We start from the raw sequence: 13146 nt of genomic DNA on the forward strand, positions 1-13146 counted from the left end.
TACTCCACCAGCCGTGGTGGGTGTGTATCATGAAAATAATGCGTATTCCAAGGTTCAATTTTCATAAATTTGATGTTCGTAAGATGAAACGTTCGTAAGATAAGTTGTAAGCTGAGGTCTCACTGTACTTCTATTTTCCGGACTGACGACTGGCCTGACTGCCCTATTTGCTCTGGTATTACCTCATCAGCATAACTAAGCCTATGTTGCCTAAGCAGTCTGTTGTATGAACGATCCAAATTGAACCTCACACCACCATGTCGGTGGAGTGAAGGATTCCGCTGTTTTATGAAAATAGCTTCTTTTACTCCCCTTTCAAACCATCCATTTTATTTCGCTAAGATTTTAATTTCATTGTCGTCAAATGACTGGTTGCTAGCTTTCAGGTGCATATGTACTGCTGATTGAGGCCCACTAGCCAGTTGTCTTCAAGTGTTTATCGGTTTGAAATAAGTAGGAACGTTTTTCAGAAACTCCTGCAATGTAAGGTACTGCTACTCCTCTCCTTTTTGTGTCTTCAGAATTTTTGGTTTCATTCCTTATTCTTTCCTGTTGACATTTGTTAAAAGACCACTGAGGGTACCCACAGTTTGTGAGTGCTCTCCTGATATGTTTTGACTCATTTTCTATCCCTTCGACGCTTGTTGGTATTAGTCTAGCCCTATGCTGGAGGGTTCTGATAACTCCTAGTTTGTGTTGTAGAAGGTGGTTAGAATTTAAAAGTATCGGTCAGTGTGCGTGGCCTTCCTAAAGACTTCTGTTTTTAGCGCTCTGTCCTCTTTTATAATTACTTTACAATCCAAAAAGGCAAGTTGGTTCTCTTTAATGTCCTCGCGAGTAAATTTAATGTTGATGTCCACCGAGTTGAAGTGATCTGTGAAGGATTGAATTTCTTGTTTTTTTAATTATGACGTATCGTCCACATATCTGAACCAGTGCCGAGGTTTTGTCCCCGGGAAGGATGTGAGGGCCTGTTTCTCCATCCATGCACAGATTAGCCACTATGGGTGAAACTGGTGAGCCCATAGCACAACCATGAATTTGTTTGTAAATGTTTTCCCTAAATTGAAAATACGTAGTATTAAGGCAAATTTCCAATAATTGCCAGATGTGGTCCGGTTTAAGTTTTGTTCTTTCATGCAGAAAAGCGTCCGCCAGCAGTCTCGTCCTTACCACTGAGACTGCTGCTGGGGTTAGGACAGATGTAAAGAGATTAGTCACATCGTAAAATACCAATGTTTCCTCAGGCTCCAATATGAGGTATTTGATACTCTCTACAAACCTTGTGGTGTTCACTATGTGATAATCTGTGTTACCAACCAACGGAGCTAAGATAGTTTTTAAATATTTGGCTACATTGTGTATAGAGGAGTCAATGCTACAAACAATGGGTCTGAGGGGGAACCCTTCTTTATGTATTTTAGGCAGGCCATAGATACATGGCGCGGCCTCTTCCGGGTATAATCTAAAATAAATCTGTTTGTCTCTACGTTTTCCTTTCTCTAATTTTTGGAGACAGTCTATCATTTATTTCTTGTATCTTTTGGAAAGGTCCCTTTTTAGTTGATCATAAGTGTTATAATCACTAATTAACCTATTTATTTTGTCTTCAAAAAGGAGAGGAGTAGCAGTCAGTACCTTACATTGCAGGAGTTTCTGAAAAACTACAGAGTCCTTTTGCAAGACAAAATTCCTACTTATTTCAAACCGATAAACACTTTAAGGCAAAAATTAGTGTATCCAAAAGATAGGCTGCCAAATGAAAAGCAAAGTAATGTCGTTTATTCAATACATTGTAAGAATGAAAATTGTAAAGAGCAATACATTGGGGAGACTAAACAAATTCTCAAAAAAAGACTTATCAGCATCGCAGGGATAATACTAGTGGGCCTCATTCGGCAGTACATATGCACCTAAAAGCTAGCAACCACTCATTTGACGACAATGAGGTTAAAATCTTAGCGAAAGAAAATAGATGGTTTGAAAGGGGAGTACAATAAGCTATTTTCATAAAACAGCAGAATCCTTCACTAAACCGACATGGTGGTGTGAGGTTCGATTTGGATCGTTCGTACAACAGACATCTTGGGCAACATAGGCTTAGTTATGCTGATGAGGTGATACCAGAGCAAATATTGCAGTCAGGCCAGTCGTCAGTCAGGACAATAGAAGTAATCAGTGGAGCCGCAGGGAGTAGTCCTCTGCTCCCCCCAACATGAGAGCAGGGACCAATCATAGCAGAGTCCGGCACCACCACGTCTGTACAGTAGGGATATATATAGAGCCGAAACTACCAGCTAGACTTTAGTTCGCTGAAGAAGCATCTTGGATAAGAAGCGAAACGTCTGACACCTTCAAAGAAGTATAAATGACGGCTGAAGAAACCTTTTCATCGATGGACCACTCCTGTACGACTGAGTGCCTACACTGATGGTCTGTTTGTCAATCAACCACAGTTCAAATAACATACTGGGGGAAAAAAGATGGATGGCAGAAATTCTATTTGTTGCCTGCGCTTGGCTACTCTGTTGGGCAGTTGCACCTTATGTTCATTATTAGAAATGTGATCTGCATAAAATAATTCCTAATTATGAGATTTGTGACTCCCCAAAGCATCTGTGGATTTGATCAAGTTGAAGAGTAAATCAACTCAAGATTTGCAAACTTTACTCTGGTATGTACGCGACAATAATGTGACAGCGCTTCCTGCCAGTCTTATTTTCCAACAAAACCGGGCCAATTTGTGAATTACAGTAAAGTCTCGTTATATCGATATCGGATATATCGATAGTCCCTGTTATATCGATACTATTTCTAAGCACGCACGGAGAAAATTACATGCAAACAGGGTCGGATATATCGATAGTCCCGGTTATATCGATATTTTTTCGGACTCCCTTGAATATCGATATAACGAGACTTTACTGTATTTGGAAATAACAATGTACACAATGCAAGAAAGCAAATGTTTGACCTGATTTCCCCCTCAAGGTACAGTGATACCTCGGTTTACGAACCCCTTGACATACGAACTTTTCGGTTTACGAACGTGATATTCATGAACATTTTATCTTGGCATACGAACTATTTTTTGGGACACACACGGAGCGCCACAATGAGTGATGTGTCATTGGTGAACGAGCCCGTTCTCCTAACAAGAAAATGGCAGCCGACTGTTTTTGTCCTCTATTCCCCGCCCCCAGTCTTCGGTTAAAGCCACATGATTGATCAAGAACGCAGCAGTAAGGGGCGGGAGATTACAGACCGAGAGAGAGTGAGGCCGTTCTCCAAAAAAAGAAAATGGCACCCAACTTTTTTTTTGTTCTCTATTCCCCGCCCCCAGTCTTCGGTTAAAGCCACGTGATTGGTCAAGAACGCAGCAGTGTGGGGTAGGGGTTGGCGAGTTAAACATTGAAGAGACAGGCAGACGACAGAGAGTGATAAAATGGATGGAAAACAGTGAAAGTTGGACTCGTTTCATTCAACTTTGATAGTTAAAAAGCAGAGTGTAGACTGCAAGGTTAAAATATTAAGTAAAAAATAATAATAATAATAATAATAATAATAATAATAATAATAATAATAGAGTGCCGCCGCGTCACTTACAGTCGCCGGCTCAATGTTTATGAAGCCGTTTTTCGGCCAGTGTTCCAGGTGTGGTTTTCCTTCAATTTGTGTCTTTCTGCCTTGCATTTCTGATTGCCTTTCATGGACGTCGTCAGGTTGAATGTTGTGGTTGGCTCCAATGTCTTCAGATTGGCCTTCTTTTACATTACTCCACTGTCGTTCTTTTGTCATATGTCTTTTGAACCCAGTGCACGACCTCGTGTGGGCTTGGATACCAGTTACGAGCTGTCAAGTGTGTTTTTGGATCTTATGCTGCCATCATGGAAGACACTAAATGTAATGCTGCCACCCGGCCCACAGACACCCAGGTAAGGGCAGGGGAGTCTTTTTACCTCTTTTTCGTCATTCTTCTCAACTGATTAAAAGCCATGCGTAGATCATACATGCAATTTCCCCACATATTTAAAATGTCTACACCTGTCCCTGTTTTCCTGCACAAACTGACCGATTCGGGCTAAGGAGACATCCTCCATATTTGTCTGCATATGCCTGTCAGCCCAAACAGAAGCATGCTGTGCCTTCGCCACCTGCACTCAATAAAACTGTCTGGTCTAGTGCAGTCTACAGGGAAAGGCAGGAAAATAATTGACGTCACTGTCCCACGCAGCCAAACAGCTCTCAGACAGAATTCTTCTGGATGAATATGATTAAAAACTATGCTTGACGTTATGTAAGAAGCAATATGAGTTGTGGGGGTCGGTGGCCATGGTTTACACTCAAGATGACAATTATTTAATTATGTTCTGTATGTGTTCATCAGTTGTTTTATTTTTTTAACACATTCCAGCATAGGAAATGCACATTAGTCAACATAAGAATAAACCGTGGCACTGCGGCGGCCCGGTAGTCGAGTGGTTAGCACACCGGCTTCACAGTGCAGAGGTCGCCGGTTCGCGTCCCGGTCCGGCCTCCTTGTGTGGAGTTTGCATGTTCTCCCCGGACCCGCGTGGGTTTCTCCGGGTCCTCCGGTTTCCTCCCACACTCCAAAAACATGCATGGCAGGCAGATTGACCACTCCTTAGGTGTGAGTGTGAGAGTGACTGTTGTATGTCTTCGTGTGCCCTGCGATTGGCTGGCAACCAATTCAGGGTGTCCCCCGCCTCGTGCCCGAAGACAGCTGAGATAGGCTCCAGCAACCCCTGCGACCCTAATGAGCAATAAGCGGTACGGAAGATGAGATGAGATGAGATGAGACTGCGGCGGACTTGGCAGAAAACTGTGACGTGCTTCTGTCACGATACACGAGGCAATCATGAGTTGCAGCAGTACGCTTGCTAACTCAACTTGTGACAAACCCAATTTGGGCTCGTCTGTTTCTTGGATGTTCCAAATGTGTCTTTTGTTTAAAGGACAACCGACACCATTTTTTTGTTTCTTAACTGACATCAGAAAAACGTTTTATAGCATCTCAAATACCCAAAACATGCAGGCTGATATTTTTAGTCAAATGAAAAACACCAATAAAAATGACGTAAAGTCTCCCAAAACGACTTCAAAATGATCTGAGATAGTTTTATTTTCATAAGGTGCCACCCCCTTGTTCGTGACGTCACGCCAAGACGTCTTGCTGGCTCGAGAATCAAAACAATGGCTTCAGATTCGGAGAAGATGCTTTCTTGTTACTCATCAAGTTATGAATATGATTCAAATAGTTTTGAAGAGGAAATCATAAATGTTTGCAATCGATTAAAGAAGTCCTAGTGTGTAGCGTCCCAGAGAATGCACAAGATGGCGCCCAAGCTCCGTTGGAAATGGGCTGATTTGTCTATTGGGAATTTGTGTCAACTAGAATCAAATCATCGTCTTAGTGCAACACACAACAATTCACCATCACATTATTTATTTATTATTCACGTTTTCCTTCTAATTTCGCCATCAACACAGATCAACACGAAGTTTTCAGACCAAACAAAGTATCCATTGTGTGTTGCTTTCTCGGTCAGGGGCGTTCCTGTCGTGACGGGACGTCAGGAATCGTCACCAACTCAAAAACAAGACTTCCTGAATATTCATCGCGAGTCTTAAAAAGTAAAATATAGCTGTATGCGTTGGAATCTTTGTAAAATACGCTCAGTAGAAGTCATTTGAAGTGATTTTACAAATTATGGACACAACTTGTCCGAAAGCGTCGGTTGTCCTTTAAATGGCAAAACAAGCGTGATTCTTTATTATTGGACACAAATGCTGTGTTCAAACAGAAGGGTGTTCAACTCAGTGCCATGACATCGTGGGCTGCAGTTCAACGATGGATATTATGGTTGTGTCATTGGACATGCGGTAGAAGGACATAAGACACTCACAGGAAGAGGGTTTGATCTTTCAAATCAACACCAACTGCTGGTGTGCTGGCTTCAATGGTGGAGGTAGATGCCCATGCGATCTGGCATCCCCAAAAATTTGGTAGGCGAGATTCTGCTTACAACATCTGGCAAAATACCCTATCTGAGGGAATTTGGATTGCCACACTCGCCAGACGTAGGACCATGTTATAGGAGATGTCAGGAGCCATGCTTGCATTGTCAACGTGGGTCACTGAGGCTCTGACCATAATATGGTCGGTGCCGGTCGGATTGCAAGCACTCAACCTGGTGGTACCCAGCGAGGTATTCCAATTGGGCCTTTTTTGACCATGGCTGGGCCTCTTGGTACTGGCGCAGCAAGGAGAATTGTGCTTTGGTTTTTCTCAGTCAAAAACTGGACAGTAAGGAACACATGGCGACCAAGTTTGAGGGCTTTGACGAAATACGCTCCTAGCCCCCTCCATCTCACAAGGGAGAATGACACAATCACCATATTAGGAGGGAGCAGCAGGTTGTATTTGACACATTGTATTAAAATCAAGTCAGCAGGAACAAAATCTAAAACATCAAAGTCATCCAAACAGAAAAGTACAAAGTATCAAAGAAAACCATGGAATGGGTTTATTTTGATCGTTCGTCCCTGATTCATTGCTTCTACTGGCGTTGATGGCAGAGGATGGTTAAATCATCAAGAAGCTAGGTGTTGAACAGAAAGTTGGTTTAATCTTGAAGAGAGCGGAGACATCGCGGTGTCGGCCAAGGAGGAGGCATGGAGAGGAGAGAGAGTTGAATGCAATGGGAGAGCATGTATACGGCGCACAGTGTGTAACGCGATAGGATGTGACGTAATGTAGATGCGACATCATGTAAAGGAAGGCAGGATATGACGTATCAGGAAGTCCAAAACATAAACAAAGATTAGAAAGCGATTTTTAAAGATGTTTGTATAGCGAATTACCCCAACATCTCCCCCCTGACACACATATCTAACATCGGTGGAGGTGAACAGAAAGAAGAAAGAAAAAAGAAAAGAAAATCACAAAATAGAACAATCACAATGGAAACAATCTCAAATTAAAGTCATGTCATTCGCTACAACAGTCAAATCTTCATGGCATCCTGGATGGTGATCACCAGGACGACGAGGAGGAACGGAATTGTTTGTAGCATTTGTCGCAAGCAGGCCCCAGGGTGTAATACAGATGAGCTGGTGACTGGGAAAAGGTGTGTGATCTGTCGACGCGGCTCCAGTGACGTGCATCGGAAATCTTCTTGACGAACGATGTCCTCGCGATTCCAGATGAAGCTTGTGGCTGCTAAGACGGCTAGCAGCTCTGCAACCAGTCCATCCCACGTTGCCGTGGTCCACGTCATTCCCTTCAGACCGCACCTCTGTCCTGTCGAGAACAAAAGAAGACTTGTGCCAGGTCACATGTCGAAAGGATGGTTTCATTCGACACATCACACTTTCTTGGTGTTTCTTTCCCTATCAAAGTCGTTTAGGCTCTGCAATGAATTCTCTCACAGAAATAGCAGTAAGTCATTGTTAGATGTTAGTTGGTTAGTATATGTTAGTGGTTAGTGAGTGCATTTCTGGAGGGCACCACTTTCTTGGGGAATTGGATTGGATTGGATTGGATTGGATTGGATTTGCCTTTATTAGTCTCGCAGTGGAGAAATTTACATTTCACAGCAGCAAAGTTATGAAAGAAATGAAAGTAGAAAAGCAAAACATAGCAAAACATTTGACGTTGCAGCCAACATCACTCATTACCAAAAGTGAACATTTTAGCAATGATGATCTGAGCTATCGTCACTCCCCCCTGTTGAGACTTCAAAAGTCTCAATTTGACAATAGGGAATGTGTTTGCGTGGAACACGATACATCATTGACATTGCACAGATTATCAATTTGTATAAAACCATTTGTTAATCATTGTTCCAAAATTTTGGAGGCCAAATTTTGGCATGTCGCCACATTGCTTGGGTGGAGGACAGCCTTCCGCAATTTTTTAGCACAAGTTGACATGGTCAGCAACATTATGGCAATCTGCGTAAATGGTCATCATACTCGCCTTTTGTCATTCAGTTGGAGGGCACCAGTTGACAGTCAGGTTCGCTTCTTCATAGGACATGCATTTGAATAAATGCCAAACACTATACTTTTGGAAATTAAAACCATTATCAATAGGGGCTGTGTCATCCATCCCAAATCATCAGTTGGGTGTGCCAAACTCTAGACGTGCAAGTGAATTACACCAGCCGTTGCGGCTTCTCTTGATGTATCTCCTATGACAATTGAAATGGGGATTAAATTTTGTTTCCAAAAATCAAATGCAAAATCAAAATGCTACAACTGTGATTCAGCAGCGTCTGCCCCTAGAAAATCACAGGATGGGTGGATGCAAATGGCTTGTGCATCTCAGAGTTCATCAATTCGTCTTGCAAAGTGAACACTTTCTCAACCACCGTCCCAGCTCTGTCTGCGAATTGTTGCTGTTCACATCATCTGCATGAAAGCATAATGAAAAAAAAAATCTTAGTCATCAAATTTTGCAATTCAATCTTGTCCTCTTCAAATTAATTGACCTGACAATTGTCAGGTCAAAATAAGTGTAATGATCATGTCACAATCATTATCTTAATAAATCTATAAACTTTTATTTTATGAAAAGTCCAGCGATATCAACTGGTGAATCTCTTTTAAGTAATTAATCACCAGCGAATCAAGCAACATTTACCTTGCCAATTTCCATCAAATTCGAGATAAACGTTCCTGTCATTTAGCCTAATTTACTGACTATTTTATTAATTTTTTTTCCAATTGAACTGTCATTTTATACAATTTCCATATCATTTTGCATTCGCCCAATCAGGATTTCAAAATTATTCGTCCCGATCGCCGACAAAAGCAATGGAATCCTGACTTCAAGGTGTTCAATTCTCTTAGTGAAAACACTTTATCCAATCTAAAAAAATACTTTACTTTTGCCTTCAAATTCACTGAAGTTCGGCTTCTGTTTATTCATGTGTTTGATGGCTTATTTATTTGTTCACTCAGTCTAATTTGCCTGCCTATTTAATTTAGTTTTTTGTTTTAAGTGGTGATGAGACAGGATAGTCGTCTGCATAATACCCCCATCTAGTCCTCCTGTAATGACAAGGCTCTATCCCCAGGGCACATTCTCTCGTCCTGTAGAGAAAAGAACTGCGCGGCAGATTTTATGCAGGCTGGAACAATGTTTTTGCACAATACGTTTGTGAATGTTAACGCAACCGCTTTATTCATTTTCTTTCCGTTTATTTACCTATTCGCGAACAAATTAATTTTCCGATCCTAGAATGCGGCTGTGAATTTACCCCCACCACTTTAGGGCAGAGAAGAAGGGAGGGAGGACTGGGCTTCCCGCTCCCTCTGCTGGCAGCCCACCCCCTCCCTTTGTTTTAGCGAAGCTGACACAACGCGCGTACATATACAAATACAATGCGCCCACATAAACGAAAGCACACAATGAAATGCACAAAAAGGAAGACAAAAGACACAAGATAAAAGACAAAGGACAAAAGACACAAGTCACGGACAGACGGCTACTTTTATACGCCCACATAAACGAAAGCACACAATGAAATGCACAAAAAGGAAGACAAAAGACACAAGATAAAAGACAAAGGACAAAAGACACAAGTCACGGACAGACGGCTACTCCAAATGCCCCCCGCCCTCAGCCGACCCCTCTCTGTCCCCACGGACTGTCCTGGGACAATGAAACCCCCTGGGAAACCCCGTAGCAACGGCTAGCAGTGCTGATAACGCGCTGGCTGGTGTTGATGAATGCATTAATGTTACGGTAATCCACGATCTATTGCAGCTGCAATTAAACAAAAAAAGAACATAATCGTCTGGCTCCAAATTAATAAACCAATAATTAATAAATCAATTTTTCGCCAGCCCTCGCACCCGAAATTCCAGGACTTCATCCCTTCTGAAGAATCTGGAACTTCCCCGGTCTTACAATTAGTCCGCCAGCGGCGCGGCAGCAGACTGTCTCGACCCAAAATGGCGTCAATCAGTCACGTGCGAAAACTCCACACATCGGCTCGAATTAGGATGGCCTTGACTCGATCGAAATTCGTATTACCAGCCGAAGATATGCAGATTAACCATAAATAGAATTAGTTTTGGCCGAAAGAAGTCCACAATACATTCACTCAACATAGCTGCATGCTAGCAGTGAAAGTCACCTGTGAATCAATCCAGAGAGACGGACACCAGAAGGGAGGGGCAGCCCACTCGAACACTCTCGAAGGAAAAAGAGACACAGACCCACTCCTTCCCCCGTTCCGAAGCCATCAGCTAGGAACCGGAGTCTTTCACGGCACCAATAATAATGGGTTTATTTTGATCGTTCGTCCCTGGTTCATTGCTTCTACGGGCGTTGATGGCAGAGTGTGGTTAAATCATCAGGAAGCTAGGTGTTGAACAGAAAGTTGGTTTAATCTTGAAGAGAGCGGAGACATCGCGGTGTTGGCCAAGGAGGAGGCATGGAGAGGAGAGAGTGTCGAACGCAATGGGAGAGCATTTATACGGCGCACAGTGTGTGACGCGATAGGACGTGACGTAATCTAGATGCAACATCATGTAAAGGAAGGCAGGATATGACGTATCAGGAAGTCCAAAACGTAAACAAAGATGAAAAAGCGATGTTTAAAGATGTTTGTATAGGGAATTACCCCAACACCATGAGTAAAAATCTGCCAAGAAGAAACAAACCTGACAGGGTGCAGTAAACACGGAATTGTTTCGCCGGGAGTCCTTTTAACTGCCACTGATTGGAACGACCAACACCTGTGCAGTTGCAGGCGGGGCCGACAGCGCTATCCGTTGGTCACCAACCAGAATATGAGAGTCTGCCACTGATCGGAACGATCAACACCTGTGCAGGTGCAGGCGGGGCCAACAGCGCCACCCGTTGGTCGCCAACCAAATCGTGACAAATACGCGTCATGTGGCTAAGAATTGCTGACCCTGGATTGGTGAGTTGGTGGGGAGAAGACCTCCCTAAATCCACGGAAAGGCCTTCTTCTGAGGGAAGCAGTGTCTGGAAATCTTCATAATTTTGGAGTTGAAGTTGTTGAAGTGGGAGTCGCGGTATAGGGCGCAGTTAGCGCGTCAACCTCACAGTGTAGAGGTACCGGTTTGATTCCAGCTCTGGCCTTCTTGTGTGTGGTTTCCATGTTGTCCCCGTGCCCGCATGGGTTTCATACCTTCCTACAGTCTAAGTTATTCCACAGTGTGAGTATGAACTCGGATAGGTGTTGTGTGGCCAGCAATAGGCCAACTTCCCAAAGACAGCTGGGATAGGATCCTGCGTGCCTTGCTACCCACCTTGAGATAAAGTGGTTCAGAAAAATGGATGGGTAGATGGATGGATGGTTGGAAGTTGCAGAAGTGATTGAAAAGCTGGATGGCAGTCTCCTGGAGTTTCCTAAAGGCTCCTTGTGATTTGGGACACATCTCGATTTGTCTACAGTGGAGATAGCCTTGTTGTTGAACTGCCATGACTATGACACTATGACACTTTCATGTCATACTGGTCAAGACTTTCACAAATTGATTTGTATGTTTAAAACTCATTTTGCCTATTGTCACCAATACAGTCTGGGAAGAGATTTGGCCTTCACTGTGTGCTCCAAGTTAAAAGTGGGCAGTGTCATGCATGTGAAGATCCTTTCGAAAGGACAAAGAAAGATTCAACCCACCATGTTTCATGGAATTTTGTCCACTCAACAATGACTTTGAAGTGGTTTTGGTCGACATTTCAAGTTGAGCGAAAATGTGTTTTGATCATGAGCCTGCAGCCTCGGAATGAGAGACCCTCCTCCATTGTGGTGCCTGGGTTAGCAGATTCAGTGACCCTGAAACAATCGGCCCACCTTGTTGTGATTCTCACCAGCCAGCTGTAAAGTTGGCCGTGGCGCCAGCCGTCTCAGTGGCATCATCCAACCATAGCACAGGAAGCAAGATTCGAGATGTTTGTATTTTTGCCACTTCGTTGGGATGGCGTGAGGGAAGGTTGACCGTTTCCTTGTGGCCGCTCTCTCAGACCCTCAGCCGTGATGAATGTGGCGATGAGAGTGGAATGCAAAGCCTGTACAATTTGACTAAAGCTCTCAATCGGAAAAGGTCTATTTGTAGGTCAGAGGGCACCGCAGGCATGGAAAGGAAAAAGGGAATAGAGCGGAAGGTTCGAGGGACGATGCGGTGGACAAAGGGTAGAGCTTTGAAGCATGCCGGTGTGGGCATTGGCCCCCGGAATACCACTCCACTATGACCTGTTGTGACAGGGATCAGGGATTTCTGCTGAGTGGCTTACTGCCACAATCCATAGTTTGAACTGATCGGGAGATGCAGCTCATGTTGTTTTGCTAAGTGAGAGCGGGCTGATGGGAAAACATTGCCAATCTCAAACAGGAGCATACTGACCGGCATGAGAAGTTGAGTGTTTCATCTCTGAGGATTGATCCGTTTCACAACGATGTATACATGTTGTTCCGCAGGACTGCGAACTGGCCCAGTGTCCAGTCAGCCAAATTGTCTCCCGGGGGACGAAAGTCCCGTCCCATCATGGCCACAAAACCCAGTGGCGCTTTGGTTCATGGACGCAGGTTGGTGATCATGAGCATTCCACTGCTCCTTGTATTTTTCCTCCACCCTTTTTCCTCTTTCCTATAGTGTAGTGCGAGCTGTGGCGAAGGGACCCGCATGCGTTATGTCAGTTGTCGTGACAATCACGGAGGTGTGGCAGACGAGTCGGCATGCGCTGTCCTCCCCAAACCTCCTGACAGAGAAGCCTGCTCCGTTGTTGCGTGTGGACAGTGGAAAGTGTTGGAGTGGACAGTGGTAAGAAAATAACCCGACCTTCTACCTCCAACGCAGGTTTGTCGAGGGTCAGAACAATGAACGGCAGAACATTTTAATAATAATAATAATAATAATAATACAGTAAAGTCTCGTTATATCGATATTCTCGGGACTTAGAAAAAAATGTCGATATAACCGTACTGTCGATATATCCGTCCTGCGCTGAACTGCATTAAAGGGGGAGGGGGGGTAAACGGGGGAGCTTTGATATAGCATGTCATTTTATCATTGGGTTCATGGATTGCGTATCTAACATGCTTTTTGTACAGTAGTGAAGTGAAAAATAAATTTGTGCAT

At 43.6% G+C, this 13146-nt stretch overlaps 1 protein-coding gene across 4 annotated transcripts in view; it reads left to right on the forward strand.

The window, feature by feature from the left end:
* adamts9 (ADAM metallopeptidase with thrombospondin type 1 motif, 9) overlaps positions 1 to 13146 on the forward strand; it is a 55137-nt gene that overhangs the window by 31784 nt on the left and 10207 nt on the right. For 3 of the 4 annotated variants that reach the window (XM_089009781.1, XM_089009779.1, XM_089009780.1), the window contains 3 exons: positions 3816 to 3935; positions 12486 to 12593; positions 12661 to 12828. In XM_089009781.1, coding sequence (XP_088865907.1) covers positions 3816 to 3935; positions 12486 to 12593; positions 12661 to 12828 — 396 coding nt within the window. The remainder of the gene's footprint in view (positions 1 to 3815; positions 3936 to 12485; positions 12594 to 12660; positions 12829 to 13146) is intronic. The other variant, XM_089009782.1, reaches the window with a different exon arrangement.

Source organism: Hippocampus bargibanti, linkage group LG12 (assembly GCF_051943395.1).
Source record: "Hippocampus bargibanti isolate YZ-2025 linkage group LG12, ASM5194339v1, whole genome shotgun sequence".
Lineage (NCBI taxonomy): Eukaryota > Metazoa > Chordata > Actinopteri > Syngnathiformes > Syngnathidae > Hippocampus > Hippocampus bargibanti.